This window comes from Vigna umbellata, chromosome 1 (assembly GCF_029865625.1).
Source record: "Vigna umbellata cultivar VRB3 chromosome 1, Vumbellata_1.0, whole genome shotgun sequence".
Lineage (NCBI taxonomy): Eukaryota > Viridiplantae > Streptophyta > Magnoliopsida > Fabales > Fabaceae > Vigna > Vigna umbellata.
Genome location: NC_142165.1, coordinates 96,803,763 through 96,820,639, shown reverse-complemented (window position 1 = coordinate 96,820,639; position 16,877 = coordinate 96,803,763). Strand labels below are relative to the sequence as shown.

The 16,877-nt window shown below is 32.6% G+C and overlaps 1 protein-coding gene across 2 annotated transcripts; it reads right to left on the bottom strand.

Moving 5' to 3' along the window:
- Nucleotides 1–941: 941 nt before the first annotated feature.
- Nucleotides 942–5,136, bottom strand: LOC124838747 (uncharacterized). 2 transcript variants are annotated; one of them, XM_047314431.2, is made up of 2 exons: nucleotides 2,747–5,136; nucleotides 942–1,800 (listed from the first exon to the last, which is right to left on the bottom strand). In XM_047314431.2, exon 1 carries the CDS (start codon nucleotides 4,593–4,595, stop codon nucleotides 2,781–2,783), a length of 1,815 nt encoding a protein of 604 aa, XP_047170387.1. In that variant the 5' UTR covers nucleotides 4,596–5,136; the 3' UTR covers nucleotides 942–1,800; nucleotides 2,747–2,780. The 2 variants fall into 2 exon arrangements, with proteins under 2 accessions (XP_047170387.1, XP_087961077.1); XM_088104951.1 differs by lacking the exon at nucleotides 942–1,800 and having other exon boundaries at nucleotides 2,433–4,839; nucleotides 4,942–5,136.
- Nucleotides 5,137–16,877: the final 11,741 nt, after the last annotated feature.

The window sequence follows — 16,877 nt, the reverse complement described above, 5'->3', positions numbered from 1 at the left end:
TTCCCAAGGGTTTTAGCTAAGCATGCAGGTGATAATTTGTGTAAAGTGCAATCTCAAACTATTGACAATGGACAAAACATACTGCATGGCAGTTTACAAACCTTTATTTCTTAATGAGTTACTCAGCCCTACACCATCATTAGTAAATAAGTGACAGCAGATCCGCTACTTTAGATAAAGGAAGAATGATTCCCTGATGAAAGTTCAGTGTGGAATAAAAAAATTGTCTTGAAATTTGATATAACATACTTCTTTTTTTACAGGCAGAGGTCAGTTCGATTATCTGTCAAATGGGAATTGAATTTGGGTGATCAATCTCTGTGGAGGACCACTGAACAAAGTGTACGCTTTGTGTGCAATTAAATATATAATGATGTGTGTTCAGAACTTGAGAGTATTAGATACGTAATCGAGCAACTCAATATTTTGGTCACGTGCTTAAATGGTCTGTACAAATTGCAATCAGTTAAAGCCGATATACTTAATTGCGTATTGTTTTCTGAAAACCAGTGACAGGGCCTGTACAACAACAACAAAATATTTATCATACTGAACCAAATGGGAATTCAGGGTCTCCCCTGCTCTAATCATCTCATCTATCGTCTTCAATCGGATTACTATGTTACAACCAACAACAAGATCAGGTTCCCGGGATGACATTAAATAACAATTAACAGATTAGGTCTAACTAAGTTATCACACTAATTCCACGAAAGATATTATATTCAGCCTTATCACAAGTATCTTCTGGATAGAAATACCTCAACTTACAGCAGAAAACAGAAATTCATTCGGCCATGTTGAGGACCAAGTCACCTACTAGTCCACATTACTGTTTACAACTTGGTCAAAGACTATTTATCATTTTTCAGTGTGTATAATGCATGCAAAAGCAAAATGGAAACGATTCAGAATAACTTAGCAAATATGGACGCTCTGAGTGAAGGAAATAAATACAGAATAAAACTACGCGTTCATGGCTTTAAATAACATATTTGTAAAAAAATTTACATCAGATTGCCTCAAGAAAGGTAGCTCGGTTTGGAGACATTTTTAATTCCTCAGATTTGCATAAGCTTCGGACAATCTATTCTGTATATTTATGCACTTTATAAATACCCAGGAAATCTTTAGAACTCTTACAGGATAATTTCTGAATCAATGTTGCTAGTAATATCACGACTTGAACTCCACACCAATACTTCTGAAAACATTGTTTTGGCTAACAGAACATCTCACGATATCCTCAGGTCAACTTTTATCGTCAGTGATGTCAAGCTGATATTATGCTTCCACAAGATAATGCAAGATGTTCATGCTCACAGCTTAAAAAAACAAATTTGTCCATATACTCTTTTACCTAGGCGATCCAGACTCCAGCTGCAAACTTCGAATACACTCAAACCCGTGACATGACAACTGTGTCCAAACTTTACCCCATGCATTATATGTAGATTTACAGAGCGAACTACAACAAGGAACTATTCAGACACTGCAGCCAGAATAAAATTTGAATCAAAATTATGACTGCCAACACTAGATTGCCTCTTCAAAAGTACATCCCAGGAGATCCCCACGCCACCTTCCATCATCAGTGGTGTTGTACAAGCTCCTGTTATGCTTTAATCAAACAAACAAAATATCCATACCCTCCCTTCTCTTAATAACAGGACAACAATTTCGATATCTAGTCTTCTCTTTTTCTTCTAAATTTGATAACAGAAGTAGTAAAATCTGAGGAATACATGGCTTTGGCTTATTATATAATCCCTGCAGGAATTAGATCTCTAGAAGGAATCCCTGAACAAATGGGACATTTAAGTGATAAAATTTGTCAGTACAAATGAATTGCAATTGCAACCGAAAGAAGTTAAATGCATTGATATCCATGAAGTGAATTTAAGATTTTTTTCCCAGGTTAAGCAGGTAAATGACTAATCTTTCTTCTGATTTTAGACAAGAGTTTCACGACATATATCAGAATAATAAATTTAATGTAGTAGATATGTATGCACACAGACTCAAATAGAACCATAATCCTGAGTGCCGTTTTCTAACCTTCGGGAAAAAATAAAAACGCTTGTATTACTTTCACAAGCAACTAATTTTAGCTTCCGGAAAAGTTACAAAATAATCTAATTTAATGATTACAATTAATTTTACACATGTTTTTGAATTACAAAAACATTTTTGCCTTAAAAAAGCGAACACAAACAGGCCCTGAATCAATATGTGGGAAGAGCATAAATTCAGAGGGAGAAATGCACAGTAAAATCAGCGATGCATATTGACATAACTTATGGCTTTGTTTGATTTATTTTCTTTTAAAGGAAAGGTCTATGCCGTGCTTTAATCTACATAAGTAGTAACTGTTGCTTTGTACATTTATAAACTGTACTCAGAATTCAAATACAGAATATAAGTCTATAAAATAGAATCAAATCATTGCAGTGATATTTATGAAGAGAAAAAAGGAAGGACAAGAAATCACTAGAATTAGAAAAGTTGGTACATCAAATATAACCAGGTCTAAATTATGTCATATGCAACATTTCCGATTTTATATTCGTAGAATTACTCATCTCGTTGAGACAACCAGTCTTGTGAATATAGTTCGGATGACCAGTCAATCAATGCCACAAATAACAGTGGCTAGGCTACTGAATTGAAATTTAGATATTTTCACAATGTAATAAATCATTTTCTAAGTACAATACACTCTTACTTTTCCATTCAAAAGACTTACAAGGCATTATTTTGATTAACGCAATCAGTGGCACTTACAGCCCCAAGGGCTGTCTGTGCAATTGAGCTCCTGGCTGATAAAGAGTGAGGTGGTGTATAGCCTTTGCATGCAGGTCCTTCAAATCAGAATATTGTGTTTGAACAAGACGAGCATACCTCTCTAAGGTATTCAAGGCACGTTCTTGCTCAAGGACCTTACTGTTACCTACATTTAAGGCAAGGTAACAAAGTAATTTCAGGCCATGAACTTGTTGGCGATCATTTATCTGCAGCAGGCTCATTAGCTTCGGAACCCCATCAAGCTCAAGTATTGCTTTAGAATGGTCAACACAATTGTAGTTGTCCGGGCTGACAAACTTTCCCAATGCAATGGCAGCCTCACTGGCTACGTCAACATCTCTGCTACCAAGCTGAGCAACTAAAGGACCAAGAACTTGCGGAATCTTTCCAGAAAAGTTTTTGGCTAAGGAACCAATTGCCTTAATGGCAGGAATCACCAGTGCCGGATTACCCTCTTCCTGAACCACCCTCAACAGCTGATCCAGTACCGCCTTTGCCGCAGGCGCAGTTCGCTTAAAAGCAACTCTTCTAAGATCAGCATTGGACTCTGCCACAGCAGCAATCTCCATGACAGCCATAAGACAATTAAGTTGCAATTCCCCACTCTCAGACTCAATAATCTTAGCAAGACAAAGCAAACCTTTAGTCTCGGTAATCTTCTTGCAACTTGAAAGACACCCTTTGGAGAGTTTCCAGAGAGCCTTAGCACAACTGATTTTGACCTCATTCCTCAACTCCGGGCTCTCAACCTCTCTTTCTCTTTCCCTCCGATGGTGGCTGGAGCCACGGCTACTCCCATCCGAATTTGTCTCCCCAACGTTGGACAAATTCAGAACGAGCGAATGGATACTAGCACGACCGGCCATGGGGTCAGCAAGGACTGTATCCATGGACAACAACGACACGAGGGGTCTAGTCACATTGGCCCTCACGAACTCCTCGCGAGCAAGTTCATGTTGCTCAGCCATAGCCGAGACCAAATTGGCAACAGAGACACGAACACTCATAGGGGAGTCACCAAGGACCTGAACAATAGTGGGGGCAGCATGGGACTCTACGACGTAGCTAACGACTCTCTCTTGATTAGTAGTAACGTTGACAAGAGCATTGGCAGCAGCAACCTGAGCATCAGGGGAAGAAGCTTCCTTGAGAAGCTTGAGGAGAGGGGGAACTCCACCTTCCTCCAAGATGATGAATTTTGTACGCTCGTTGCCTCTGGCAAGAGAGCCAAGTTCAGTGGCGGCTTCAGCGCGGTCCTTGGGCTGACCCAATTGAAGAGTGTAGGTGAAGGTCCAGACCCATGCAAGGATGGGGTCGTTGCTGGCGATGGGGGGGAGGGAGACATTGGTGCCCTCCTTCGAGTCCAAGATGGTGAGGAGCCACACCAAGTCACCGTTCGAGGATTCCAGAAGGTTCCAGACCTTGCGGAAGTCGGCGGTCGTGGTCATGGAGAAGACCTGGCGGAGGACGCCACCGTGTTTCTTGCACTTGCGCACGAACGCTAAAGTGCGCTCTAGGTTTTTGAAGACCTCGCCGACGATGCGGCGTATGGGGCGCTCGTTCACGCACTGCGTCCCCGACACCACACGCACGACGGAGCGCAGGTTGTCGCACACCACCTGCACCTTCCGCGCCAGCTCCGTGCAGTCCACCTTGGACGACTCCACCTCCTGAGCCAGTTTTATGACGCGGTCTCCCAGTAAGATGGGACCCAACAGCTCTTCTTGGAGCCTCTTTTCCTTTTCCGGAGCAGGATTAGGGCTAGGATTAGGGTTAGGATTGCCCATCATCGGAGACAACACGTACCCCCGCGCTCTTTGACCACTCCCTCTGTTATCTTATCTATATATTCAACCCACCGAAGCAGAGAGTGTATAGAACAGAAGCTAATCAAGAAAATGGGAAATTGAAGAAGAAACCGAGCAAGAAGCTGGAAAAATTGTGCTCCTCGGAGTTCCAGAGTTGAAGGATCACTGCAGGAGCTTGTCCCAGGTTGCTCGTTCTTACACGACTCTACACTCCCCGGATTATTCACTTCACTCCCAGAATAGTGAGTCATTCATTTTAATAATTAAAAAGGACTAATTATTAGAAATACACACAGCAAATATTAAAATAAAATAAAGACAAACATACATTCCTTCCTGCTTCTTATCGTCTCAAAGTGTGAAGCTTTTCTATTGAATTACCATTTTTTTTTTGGGCTTTGTTTGTTACGCAGAGGTGAGGAAGGAGAGTAATAAGATACATGAGAAAGAATAGAAAAAGGATGAAGATGCGAGGATGGATCCTCCTTTACTCTGTTAGAGACTTGGACGCAAGTCAACACAGGGTTGTTGTTGACCCTGCCAATGCAAAACCAGATTAATTTCAACGTAGTTAAATTTAAATTATGCTATGTTCCTTTACTCATTTTCTGTTTTCTCAGATAAATATGCTTTATTACTCATTATATAAAAAAAAGTCTTTGTAAAGGGACTTTATATTTTATTTTCGTCCGTAAAATTTTGCGGTTCATGAAAAGTAATTGAAATTATTATTTTTAATTTGAACTAAAATATAGAGCTTTTTTATTTTGAAAATAAGTTTTAAAATTAGAAAAAGGAAAGTATGGGGGTAGTTACGTTACTTTTGTTGATCATGGAACGTGACTTGGACAGAAATGGTGGCGTAGAGGTGTAACCCGCTTATTACGTCTTCCATGGCACGGAATGGCTAAAAATGAATTTATGAATGTACGGGCCCAAATAGACTTTACTCCTTTTAATACCAATAATTCATTGCTTTATAGGAACAACATCAAGCACACAAAAGTCTCACACTCAGTTAATTACAACATGTTATAAAGTATGTAAATGAGTGTAGAGTATTCTTACACATAGTTTAAGATATTTTTAATTAATTTTGTACTATATGGTCAGACGGTCATAGAGATAGGACGGAATGGAAAAGAAAATATTATTAGGAAGAGATGATCGTTCACATATGTTTAAATTTGTGAAATTCAGATAAACAATATGATGAACCGTCCGGTCGGGTATGTTTGGAGATCGAACGATCCTTAGCGATAAACATTCCTAAAAATCGTCTTTCCAAAGTTACAAGTAAGTGTTACTTAGTAGATAATGAGTTATAATTGGGTTGTGATTAGGGTTTCACTAATCATAGGCCCACCTTAAAAAATATAAATAGAGGTCAAATGTAAGAGGATAAGTAATTGCATCTATTGTGAATTTAAGATTTTACTCTAACCACCAATCGGATTAATTACTGACATAAGCATTGGAGTGCTTTGACAGGTACCCCGGACGGTTTGGAGATCAAGGGAGGAAGGACTTCGACTAAGGATATGAGTTACCTAAATAGGCTTGGAGTAAAGTGTGAAGGCATGTTTTTGTGGAGATATTCGACCCTACACCCGAAACAAATCTAAAGAGTAAATGTGTTTTCTTAAATAAGATGTAGGTGTATTCGTTTAAAATTTAAATATATTTTTGGTTTTGTATATATGATCTATTTGTATTTTATTGAAGTATATTAATTAAATCAATAAAGGATATTTAAAATTAAGTTTAATCATTCTAATAGTTTCTATTTTCGGAGATTTTTCTCAAATAGGTCACTCACTTTTTTTTGTCTCAATTGGATCCCTATTTTTGAAAAATTGATGTAATTAGGTCATTGTCATTAGTTCCGTATTAATACTGTTAAAGAAGGATCACATGTCAGCTCTTAGGTTTTTTGCATTCTTTAAATATTCTTTTATTTATTTTTATTTTTATTTGTTTTTTTTTTAATTTTTTTTAAAATAAAAAATTTATCATATGTCAAACTGACATTGTGTCACGTTGCAATGACAGTGTGACTTGGCACTGCCAATGCCATGTGTCACTGTTAAGTCACATGTATTGTATTGGTCTCAATTTGATTCCTATATTTTTTATTTTATTTTAATTTGGTCGTTGTATTTTTATTGTCTCAATTTAGTTCTATTTTTTAAAAAATATAATTTTTTTTCTTCTCAAATGAAATTTAGAAACTTTTTATGAATTGTTGAGGAAGAATTGAGACTATTTTTATGTATATCACCTTCACAAAAATTGTTTGAATTTAGAAGGAACAAAAATTGTTTAATTTTAAAAAAAAATAGGACTAAATTGAAACAAAATAAACAACAATGACTAAATTGAGATAAAATAAAAATATAGGAACAAAATTGAGATAAATGCAATGACACGTGTCACTGAGTGTCAATTGTCACCTGACATAATGTTAGGTTGACAGGTGACAAATTTTTTATTTTAAAAAAATAAAATAAAAATAATTAAAATTTAAAAAAAAATTAATAAAATCACCAAATGACACGTGATACCTCTTTAATAGTATTGGTATGAAATTAACGACAATGACCTAATTGCTTCAATTCTTCAAAAATAAAAATTCAGTTGAGACAAAAAAATAAGTGAGAAACTTATGTGAAATTTTTTTTCCAAAAATAAGAACTATCAGAATGATTAATTTAAATTAAGATAATTTCATTTTTATTTTAATTTAATTAAATAATATAATAATTATTTAATATAAATAATACATATTTTTTTCATTTTTTATTTAGTAATTTAATTTTAACATTGTATTTTCATTAATATTTATAATTTTTTTATATGTTAGTTTTTATATTAAAATTTTCAATGGTTATGAAGTATTTTATTTTTATATATAAAATTCAAAGATTTTATTTTTAAAATACAAATTATAAATTTCAAGTCTCAAATTTTAAAACAATTTTTTATTAATATAAATATTCAATTTTAATTCATTAAAATAAATTAGCATAATAGAAAAAGTGGACATTTTAATGTCCTATAAATATAATAGTAAAAAAGAAATATATAATACAAAATAAAATATATACATATCACCTGTAAAATTATTTATTCTTTTACGATTGTCACAATTTTTAATACAGAATGATGAGTTGACACACACACACACACATATGTGTGTGTGTATATATATATATATATATTATTCAATAATAAAGTTATTAAGAGTATTTAAATTATTTAAAAATAATTTCTCACACTTTTTAGGTTAGCATTATATATTTCACTAGTATATTATTACTTATAGTAATAATGGTTTACAGGGATTGAAATTGTTGTTGAATATATACTATAGTTTGCTTATAAATATTAAGTTTGAAATATTTAAAATTCATGATAACAATAATTAATTATAAAATGGGAAAATTTTAAAATTTTAAAATAAAAATAAAAAGAATTAATTTTTTATTTCCTTTTAATATTTCTATTACAGTGTAATTGGAGTATATATGGAGTTAAGATTTGTTTACTCCTAATACCTCATCTAGTTAATTTATTTTGTCTCTAATTGAAAATAATTTTTAATTTTTCAAATATAAAATTATTTATAGATTAAAAAAAACTACACAGATAAAACATCAAAATAATTGAAATAACATAATATTAATAAAAGTCTTTTTCAACTATTCACCAGTTGATTTTTTAATTTAAGTGACTAGATGATTAATAAATAAATAAAATATCTCTTTTTCTTAATGAATTTAATACTTTGGACGTTTAAAGTATGATATCATTCTAAGTATATATTGTCATACACTTATAAAGAAGCAAGATATCCAAGGAATTCACAGCCATAAAAAACACATATAATATAAATATCATAAATATACATATTACATAAATAATGCGTTCCTTCTCATAACATATCTCTTGGATATCACACATTTGCCATAAGCTAACTTGCTTCCCAAAAAACTTTCGTACTTAAGCAATCTGTCACTACTTAAAAGAGACAAGTGCATATATCAAAATTAGGTTACGTGTAGTCTTCTTTGCTAAAACACTCATTTCTCATTTGAATGTTTTCACGGCGCTTAAATATAAAATACTATTTAGATATTTCTTAACAAAGTTACAATACATAAAATACATAAAATACATAATATAGATGCATGGCCCACTTCCATATGCAAAAAGTACACATTTCTATTTCCATGTACATGTAATTTATCAACCACACATCCTTCGTACATATCTCTTACTTCAAGTTTGAGAGTGGACGACAGAATATCACCCATATTTTTCTCTCACACAAAGCAGCAGAGGCCAAAAGACAAGTGTCTAATTTTTTTCCACTAATTCACCCTCAATTTCCTTCATCTTTTCTTTAAATCCAACTCATATGAACTCGCTGTTGAGGCTGCAACCGCACCAATACCACACCAAATTAAGACAAAAAAACATCAATTAAACGTCACATATTAAATAGTCATCAAAATTTGTCTAATGTCAGCCACTAAGTTTTAAGTTTATCATTCTAAATAACAGTTAAATGTTCTCATGATCTTAAGAAATTGTAACTATTTGATTGCAAGATGTACCCAACTCAAGTAAACAGTGTCAAAGACAGCAATAGGATCAACAATTATTAATCTTCTAGTCTCTCACACTCCTTATAGTATTGAAGAGCAGAAAACTATGATAGGAAAGAACAGAATATTATTCAAAGAATGTTCAGATAAAATATCAGCATCAAGGGAATTACCATGAGCACAAAACCGATTGTGTTCTACATCTTCTAACCGAGATGAGTCCAACAAAGAAATTATTTCATACCATGCTTAAATTACTAGATTTGTTCGAGATTTTTTAAATTAATTTTTTAATTGGATTTTTAGCCATGTGTTTTTTTATGAAATTCGTTAAATTTTTAAATTTGTAAAAAATTATTATTTGTCTTGGATCTTAAACTGCTATAAAGGAATTTCACTGACTTTTTTTAGTTTAGGAATTGAGTTAAAACAAATTTAGTTGCCCAATTAAAATGTTTGTAATAATTTAACCATACTATATAACTAAGAAACATTGAGGAGAGAAATTTTTTAATAAAATGGATGTGCGTGAGTTTCTTGCAAAGATCGGTTTTGCTAACCCATGTAGGTAGTCCTTGCTGACACGTGGATTTTGATTAGGAAATTTCCCTCCAGGAAACATTTGATCGTGTGAGTAGGGTGTGTTATCCCTCCAGCTCTTCTTAAAACCATGGCCTCAGAACCTGCTAATGCTAAGCAGTTTGAACTCACCACTAATTCTATTGCATCTGCTCGTGTTCCTTAACTCAACCATCATTCAAATACTAACCATGTGTTAAGTGAAAAAAAACATCTTCTCAGAAAGCAACTATTTCACCATAACATAGCATAGCAAATAAGAATTCAGTCTCATACTATGCAATCATTAGCATGAAAGCCTTACAATCCAATGTCGAGCAGTTGAAGGATTGCAATCACGCATGGCTTCGAATTCTGATCATAGCAGAGTCTCTTCAGCATAAAATGCGTTATTGTGCACATTATTCTCCCCCGGTTCCTCAACTTTGACATTTAATCTCCACGACCTACCAAGCATCCTGATGGTGTAAGAAAGAAAGCATGCAGTAGACAAGAAATAAAGACGTATATAGTTTATTAGAAGAAAAGTGTTCTGGTTACAGGACAGTTCAGAATAAAACATTGAAACTGGCCACATTCATGTAACTGTAAAACGAAGCAGCCTTAAGAGAAACAGGACAGAGAAGAAGAAGACACTAACTTGATATAATCAATAAACCTGATTTAATTTCACTTAGATAAAAGAAACCATCAAATGGGGCCCGTTAATTGAATCCTTTAAGATCGACCTTAAATTAGTGTTCATCCAAGCAGTATAAACTAGCACAAGAAAAGTTTGGTTTTAACCAGAAATTACCTGATTCAAAGCATCAACAGGTCTAGAACCACAGCCATATTCATGCGAGCTACAAAAAAGTGTTGATGAAGTGGAGCATATAAACCTGGCGCAATCAATGGTTCCATATTTACGAAACTCTCCAGATAATAACAAGGTTTCTAAGCTTAGAATTCCAGTTATCTTTAACTTCAGCTTCAATTTTTCCATTCTGAAACAACATATCATCCTTTCCACAGAGTTAATCACCAGTTTGTAAGAGTCTCACAAAAAAAAAGGAGCAAAGCGTTATGCAGTTGGTTCATCATAAGGGAAACTTGAATAATTAAACAATTCTGAACTCGCTGAAAAGAAAACAAACTATCAGGGCTAAAAGATATGATCACTGCCCGACAACAATTCAAAGGATGATCAAAGAATGGATAATTGTGAAAAATGCAATACGAAAAACATGATGACTTTACAAAAGATGTGGTGTTTGACTTGCCGGATAGAGAAGTACCAGAAGAATCCATACTCATAGTTAGCCACGATGCACATTAAAGAAACTAAAAGTCTTTGACATTCCGTTAAGCTAGTTTTCCAGTCTTGATGTTTCCACAAAACCCTAAACATACACAATATTCAATTGTCTCAACTCCACCAAAATTTGTGAAATGAGCATCGAAGTATTTGATGTGACCCATGTTACAAAAGTTTGACCATAGAGTTCAAAGACCATTGAAAATTCAATTAGAAAGACGAACTTGGAAAAATCAAAAAGCACAAATATAGGTATGTTAAACATTCTGGAACGATCTTAAACCCTAACCTTAAAACTTAAACTCTAAATTATAATTACCCTAACCCTAAATCATAAACCCTAATTTTTACCCTAACTCTAACCCAAAACTATAAACCCTAAATTCTAAACTCTAACCCTCAACCATAACCCTAAACCTAAAACCCAAAACCCTAACCCTAACAATAAACCCTAAACTCTAACATAACCCTAATCCTAACCCCTAAACCCTAAACATCAACCATAACCCTAACTCTAACCCCAAAACATAATCTTAAACCCTAAACCGTAAACCATAAACCTAAGTTTAATTCTAAATCGTAAACCATAAACCTAAACCATAAACTCCAAATCATAAACCTCAAACCCTAAATCATAAATCCTAAACCCTAAACACCAAATCAAAAACCCTAACCCTAACAATAAACCCTAAACTCTAACATAACCCTAATCCTAAACCCTAAACTTTAACCCTAACCCTAATTCTAACCCTAAAACATAACCGTAAACCATAAACCTAAGTTTAATTCTAAATCGTAAACCATAAACCTAAGTTTAATTCTAAACCGTAAACCTAACCCAAACCATAAACCCTAACTCCAATACTAACCGCAACCCTAACCCTAACCTCAACCCCAACCCCAACCCCAACCCCAACCCTAACTTTAAACCTAACTCCAACACTATCCCTAACTCCAACGCCAACCCTAACCTTAACCCTAAACCCTAAACCCTAAACCCTAAACCTTAAACTTAATCCTAAACCCAAACCCCTAAACCTAAAATCCTAAACCCTAAACCTGAAACCCTAAACAGTATACCCAAAACCTTAAACCTCATACCTTAAACCCTAAATCTCAAACACTAAACACTAAACCCGAAACTACAAACCCTTAACCTTAAACCCTAACCCTACTCCTAAACCATAAACTCCAGCCTTCACCTTAAATCCTAACCCTAACCATAACCTTAAACCATAAATCTATACCCTAAACTTAACCATAACCCTAACCCAAACCCAAACACAAACCATAAACCTTAAACCCTAAGCATAAAACCCTAAATCTCAAACCCTAAACCATAAACCCTAAGGCCTAAACCCTAACCTCAACCCCAACAACAACCCCAACCATAAACCCTAAACCCTCAAATCACTCTAAACCCTAAACCTAAAACCCCAAACCCTAATACCCTAAACCATAAACCCTAAACCCTAAATAATAAACCTGACACCCTAAACCATAAACCATAAACATTAAATCCAAAACCCCTAACCCTAAACCTTAACCATAACCCCAACCCTAAATCCTAAACCCTAAAACATAAACCCTAACCCCAACCTTAAACCATAAGCCATAAACAATAACCCTAACTTTAACCATAACGCTAACCCTAACCCTAATCCTAACCCTAAACATTAACCATAACCCTAAACCTAAACCATAAACCCTAAAAACCACCCTAACCCTAAACCTTAAACTAAACCCTAAACTACAAACCTAAAACCCTAAATCATAAACCTTCAACCCGAACCACTATACCTTAAATCTTAAACCCCAAACCCTAAAACCCCTAACCATAAACCTTAACCCTAACCTTAAACCATAAACCCTAAACCATCAACCTTAACCCTAACCACAACCCTAATACCTAAAAAATAAAACCTAACCATAAACTCTAAAACATTAAACCTTAACCTTAACCCTAACCCTAATGCTAACCCTAAACCCTAAACGTTAACCCTAACCATAAACCCTAAATCATCAACCATAACCCTAATTATAACCTTAAACCCTAACAAATAAACCCTGACCCTAAACCATAAAACACTAAACCCTAACCCTAACCCTAACACTAAATTCTAACCATAAACCCTAAACCCTCAACCCTAAACTCCAAACTCAATCCCAACCCCAACCCTAAACCACAAGCCCTCAACCCTCAAACCACCATAACCGTAAATCTTAAACCATACACTTAACCCTAAACTCTAACCCGTACACCTAAAATCCTAAGCTCTAAACCCTAAACCATAAACCCTAAACCTGAAAGCCTATACCTTAAGCCCTAAAGCCTAAACCCTAAACACCAAACCCGAAACCCTAAACCCTTACCCTAACCCTAAACCTAAACCCTAAATTCTAACCTTAAGCATAAACCCTAATCCTAACCATAGCTCTATACCCTAAACCTAACCCTAACCTTAACCATAACCCAAACCTTAAACCTTAAACCTTAAACCCTAAACCGGAAACCTTAAACCCAAAACTCTAATTCCTAAACCCTAAACCCTAACCACAACCCCAACCCAAACCCTAAACCCTCAAACCACCCTAATCTCAACCTTAAACTTAACCCTAAACCCTAAACCCGAAACACAATACCTTAAACCTTAAACCCCAAACCCTAAACATCAAACACGAAACCCTAAACCCCTAACCCTAATCCTACACCCTGATCCCTAAACCATAAATCCTAAACCCTAAACCATCAACCTTAACCCTAACTATAACCCTAAACCCTAAAACATTAAACCCTAACCCTAAATGTTAACCCTAACCCAAACCCTAAACCCTAAACCCTAAACCCTCAAACCACCCAAACCTTAAACCCTAAATTTAACCCTAAACTCTAAACTCAAAACCTTATACATTAAACCTTAAACCCCTAACCCTAAACTATAATCCTAAACCCTAAACTATCAACCCTAACCATAACCATAAACCCTAAAAAATAATCTCTAACCCTAACCCTTAAATCATTAAACCATAACCCCAACTCTAAACCTGAAACCCTAAACCTGAAATCCTACGCCCTAACTTATCCCTAACCTCATCCCCAACCCCAACTATGAATCCTAAACCCTAAACCCTTAAACCACCCTAACCTTAAACCCTTAAACCACCCTAACCTTAAACCCTAAACCTACCCATACCCTAACCCTAACCCTAACTCTAACCCTTACCCTTAACTTTAACCCTAATAACCTTAATCAATTAGTCATGTGTCTTAATTTTAACTGATATAGAACTTCGTATCAACGTTATATCTCTACAATTTCTTGTTTAATTATATAAGTCTTTCTACTTATATATAGAACTTCGTATCAACGTTAAATCTCTACAATTTCTTGTTTAATTATATAAGTCTTTCTACTTATATATTAGTCATTTTACTTATTTTTAATTGATTTAGGACTTCGTATTCATATTTAATCAAATTATTTTCTTCTTATATGGTTATATGGATTTTTTATTTATATATTAGTCATTTTATTAATTTTTTCACTCCGAGTCTTTAGTTACCAAACATAAATTGGTCTTCACAATTCATGATTTCTTTTTTCCATTCTTTCATTACCATATCGATTAAGCTTTGTAATGCTTTCGTACACCTGTTGACATGGAGAAATTTAACGAAAAATAACTCCCCCGAACAGTAATGGACCAGGAGCACCACCTCAAGCACCTCTTCTCCCTTGACCACCACATCCATCACCAAAGCTTTCTGAACTTTTTGAACCACGAACAACTTCAGGGGGTGCAGAGTATGTATATAAGAAAAAAAATGGACGTTTAATAAAATTGAATGAAGTGATTTGATGAAGTAAAATTCTAACAACCTCATTAAATGAGGGTACTTTAGAAATTTGGAAGTGTGGGAAAAAAACCCTTAAAAGGGCAGGAAAAAAGCCCAAAAAATATTAGATTAGAATGGCAGAGAATTCTCCGAGGACATTTTGCAGGATTCGATAAAGACACTCTTATAATTATGACATTATGCTAGTTTTAAGATTATTTATATTTGTTATTGAACTAATAAGCTAAATAATTACATATTAATTTTTATTCCTTATTTCCTTTTTATTTAATTAAATGATTTTAAATCAATCCATCCACAACTATTAAGATTGCTGTTAATCAGTCAAAAGCAAATATGTCATTTAAACCATTTTCTAAATCTTTAATCAATTAACTAATTCTAACAAAATATTACTATTTCTACATATTAAACTACCAAAATAGCAACCAATAATCAAAACCTAATATATTAATACTTTTATTTTTTAATTTAAATTAAAATTAAAATACTACTTATTTAAATTCTTTAAGAAATACGACATATAGATTTTACTTACATAAATTAATTTTTATTCTAGTTTTAACTATTTAAAATCCAACTAAGTGAGGCAGCCTGAGTCAAACCGTTTCGGTACTTCTTCAAGTTAGGTGTTTCATTCTACACCTTCAACATCTTATTTATATCTTTAAAAATAATTTATTTTTAACCTTCTAACATCTTATTCTATACCTCCAACTTTTTCACAAATTTCATTTTTAATTTTAATAAGTATCTTTTTATTTTCTTCTCCCTTATTAAAAACATTTTACATCATCTTAATAATCTAATTTAATTTAAAATTTAAATATTATTTAATATAATTTTATATTTTAATCATTATTAAAATATGATTTATATTGTAATAATAATTGTATTAAAAAATAAAATAAAACAATTAAAATAAAAATAATAATAAAATAAAATAATAATAATATAAATTTGATTTAATATATTTAAATATATTTAAATAAATTAAATAATTAATAAAATTTAAATAAAAATAAAAATTTTAAAAAAGTTTTATCGAATAAAAATCCGTAAAATATGCTAATAGTTTTGTTTTTTATTTAAAATTTAATAAATATTTAAATTAATTGAAAATTATAATTTTATTATTATATTTCATAATTTAATAATTATTAAAATATGATTTATATTTTTATAATCGTATTATTAAAATAATAAAAATAATAATATCTAAAATAAAAGTAATAAAAATAAAAATAAAAATGATGTTTAAAATTACATTTAATATATTAAATATATTACATAATATTAAAATATTAAATTAAATTAAATAATTACTAAAATTTAAATAAAAAATAAAATATTACAAATATTTGTTAATCGCAAATCCGATAATGATATTAACAAGTTTTTAAATTTTAATAATTGTTTAATTTATTTTAATATTTTAATATATTTGAATATATTAAATCAAATTTTATATTATTATTATTATTTCATTATTTTATTCTTTAATTTTATTATTTTCATTTTTATTTTTTTAATATAACTACTATTATAATATAAATCATATTTTTAATAATTATTAAAGTATAAAATTATATTAAATAATAATTAATTTTAAATTAAATTAGATTATTGGTGAGAGTGTTTTTAATAAGAAATGCAATAAAATAAAAAGATATTTATTAAAGTTAAAAATTAAACTTTTGAAAATTTTGAAAAAAAAGCTGGAGGTGTAGAATGAGATGTTAGAAAATTAAAATTGAAATTTTTGGAGAGGGGTGAAACAGTGCTTCAGGTTATGTATATGTATAGTCTACTTCTTCAGATTAAACAAGGTTAGTCCAATTCAAATTCCTAAAAAATATCCATAATTCTTATTTAAAAATCAAACAAAATAACAAATCATAAGTAAAAGGCCGGATTTA

Excerpts from the sequence above, each read along its gene's own strand:
- LOC124838747 (XM_047314431.2), bottom strand. The coding sequence starts at position 4,595 with ATGATGGGCAATCCTAACCCTAATCCTAGCCCTAATCCTGCTCCGGAA.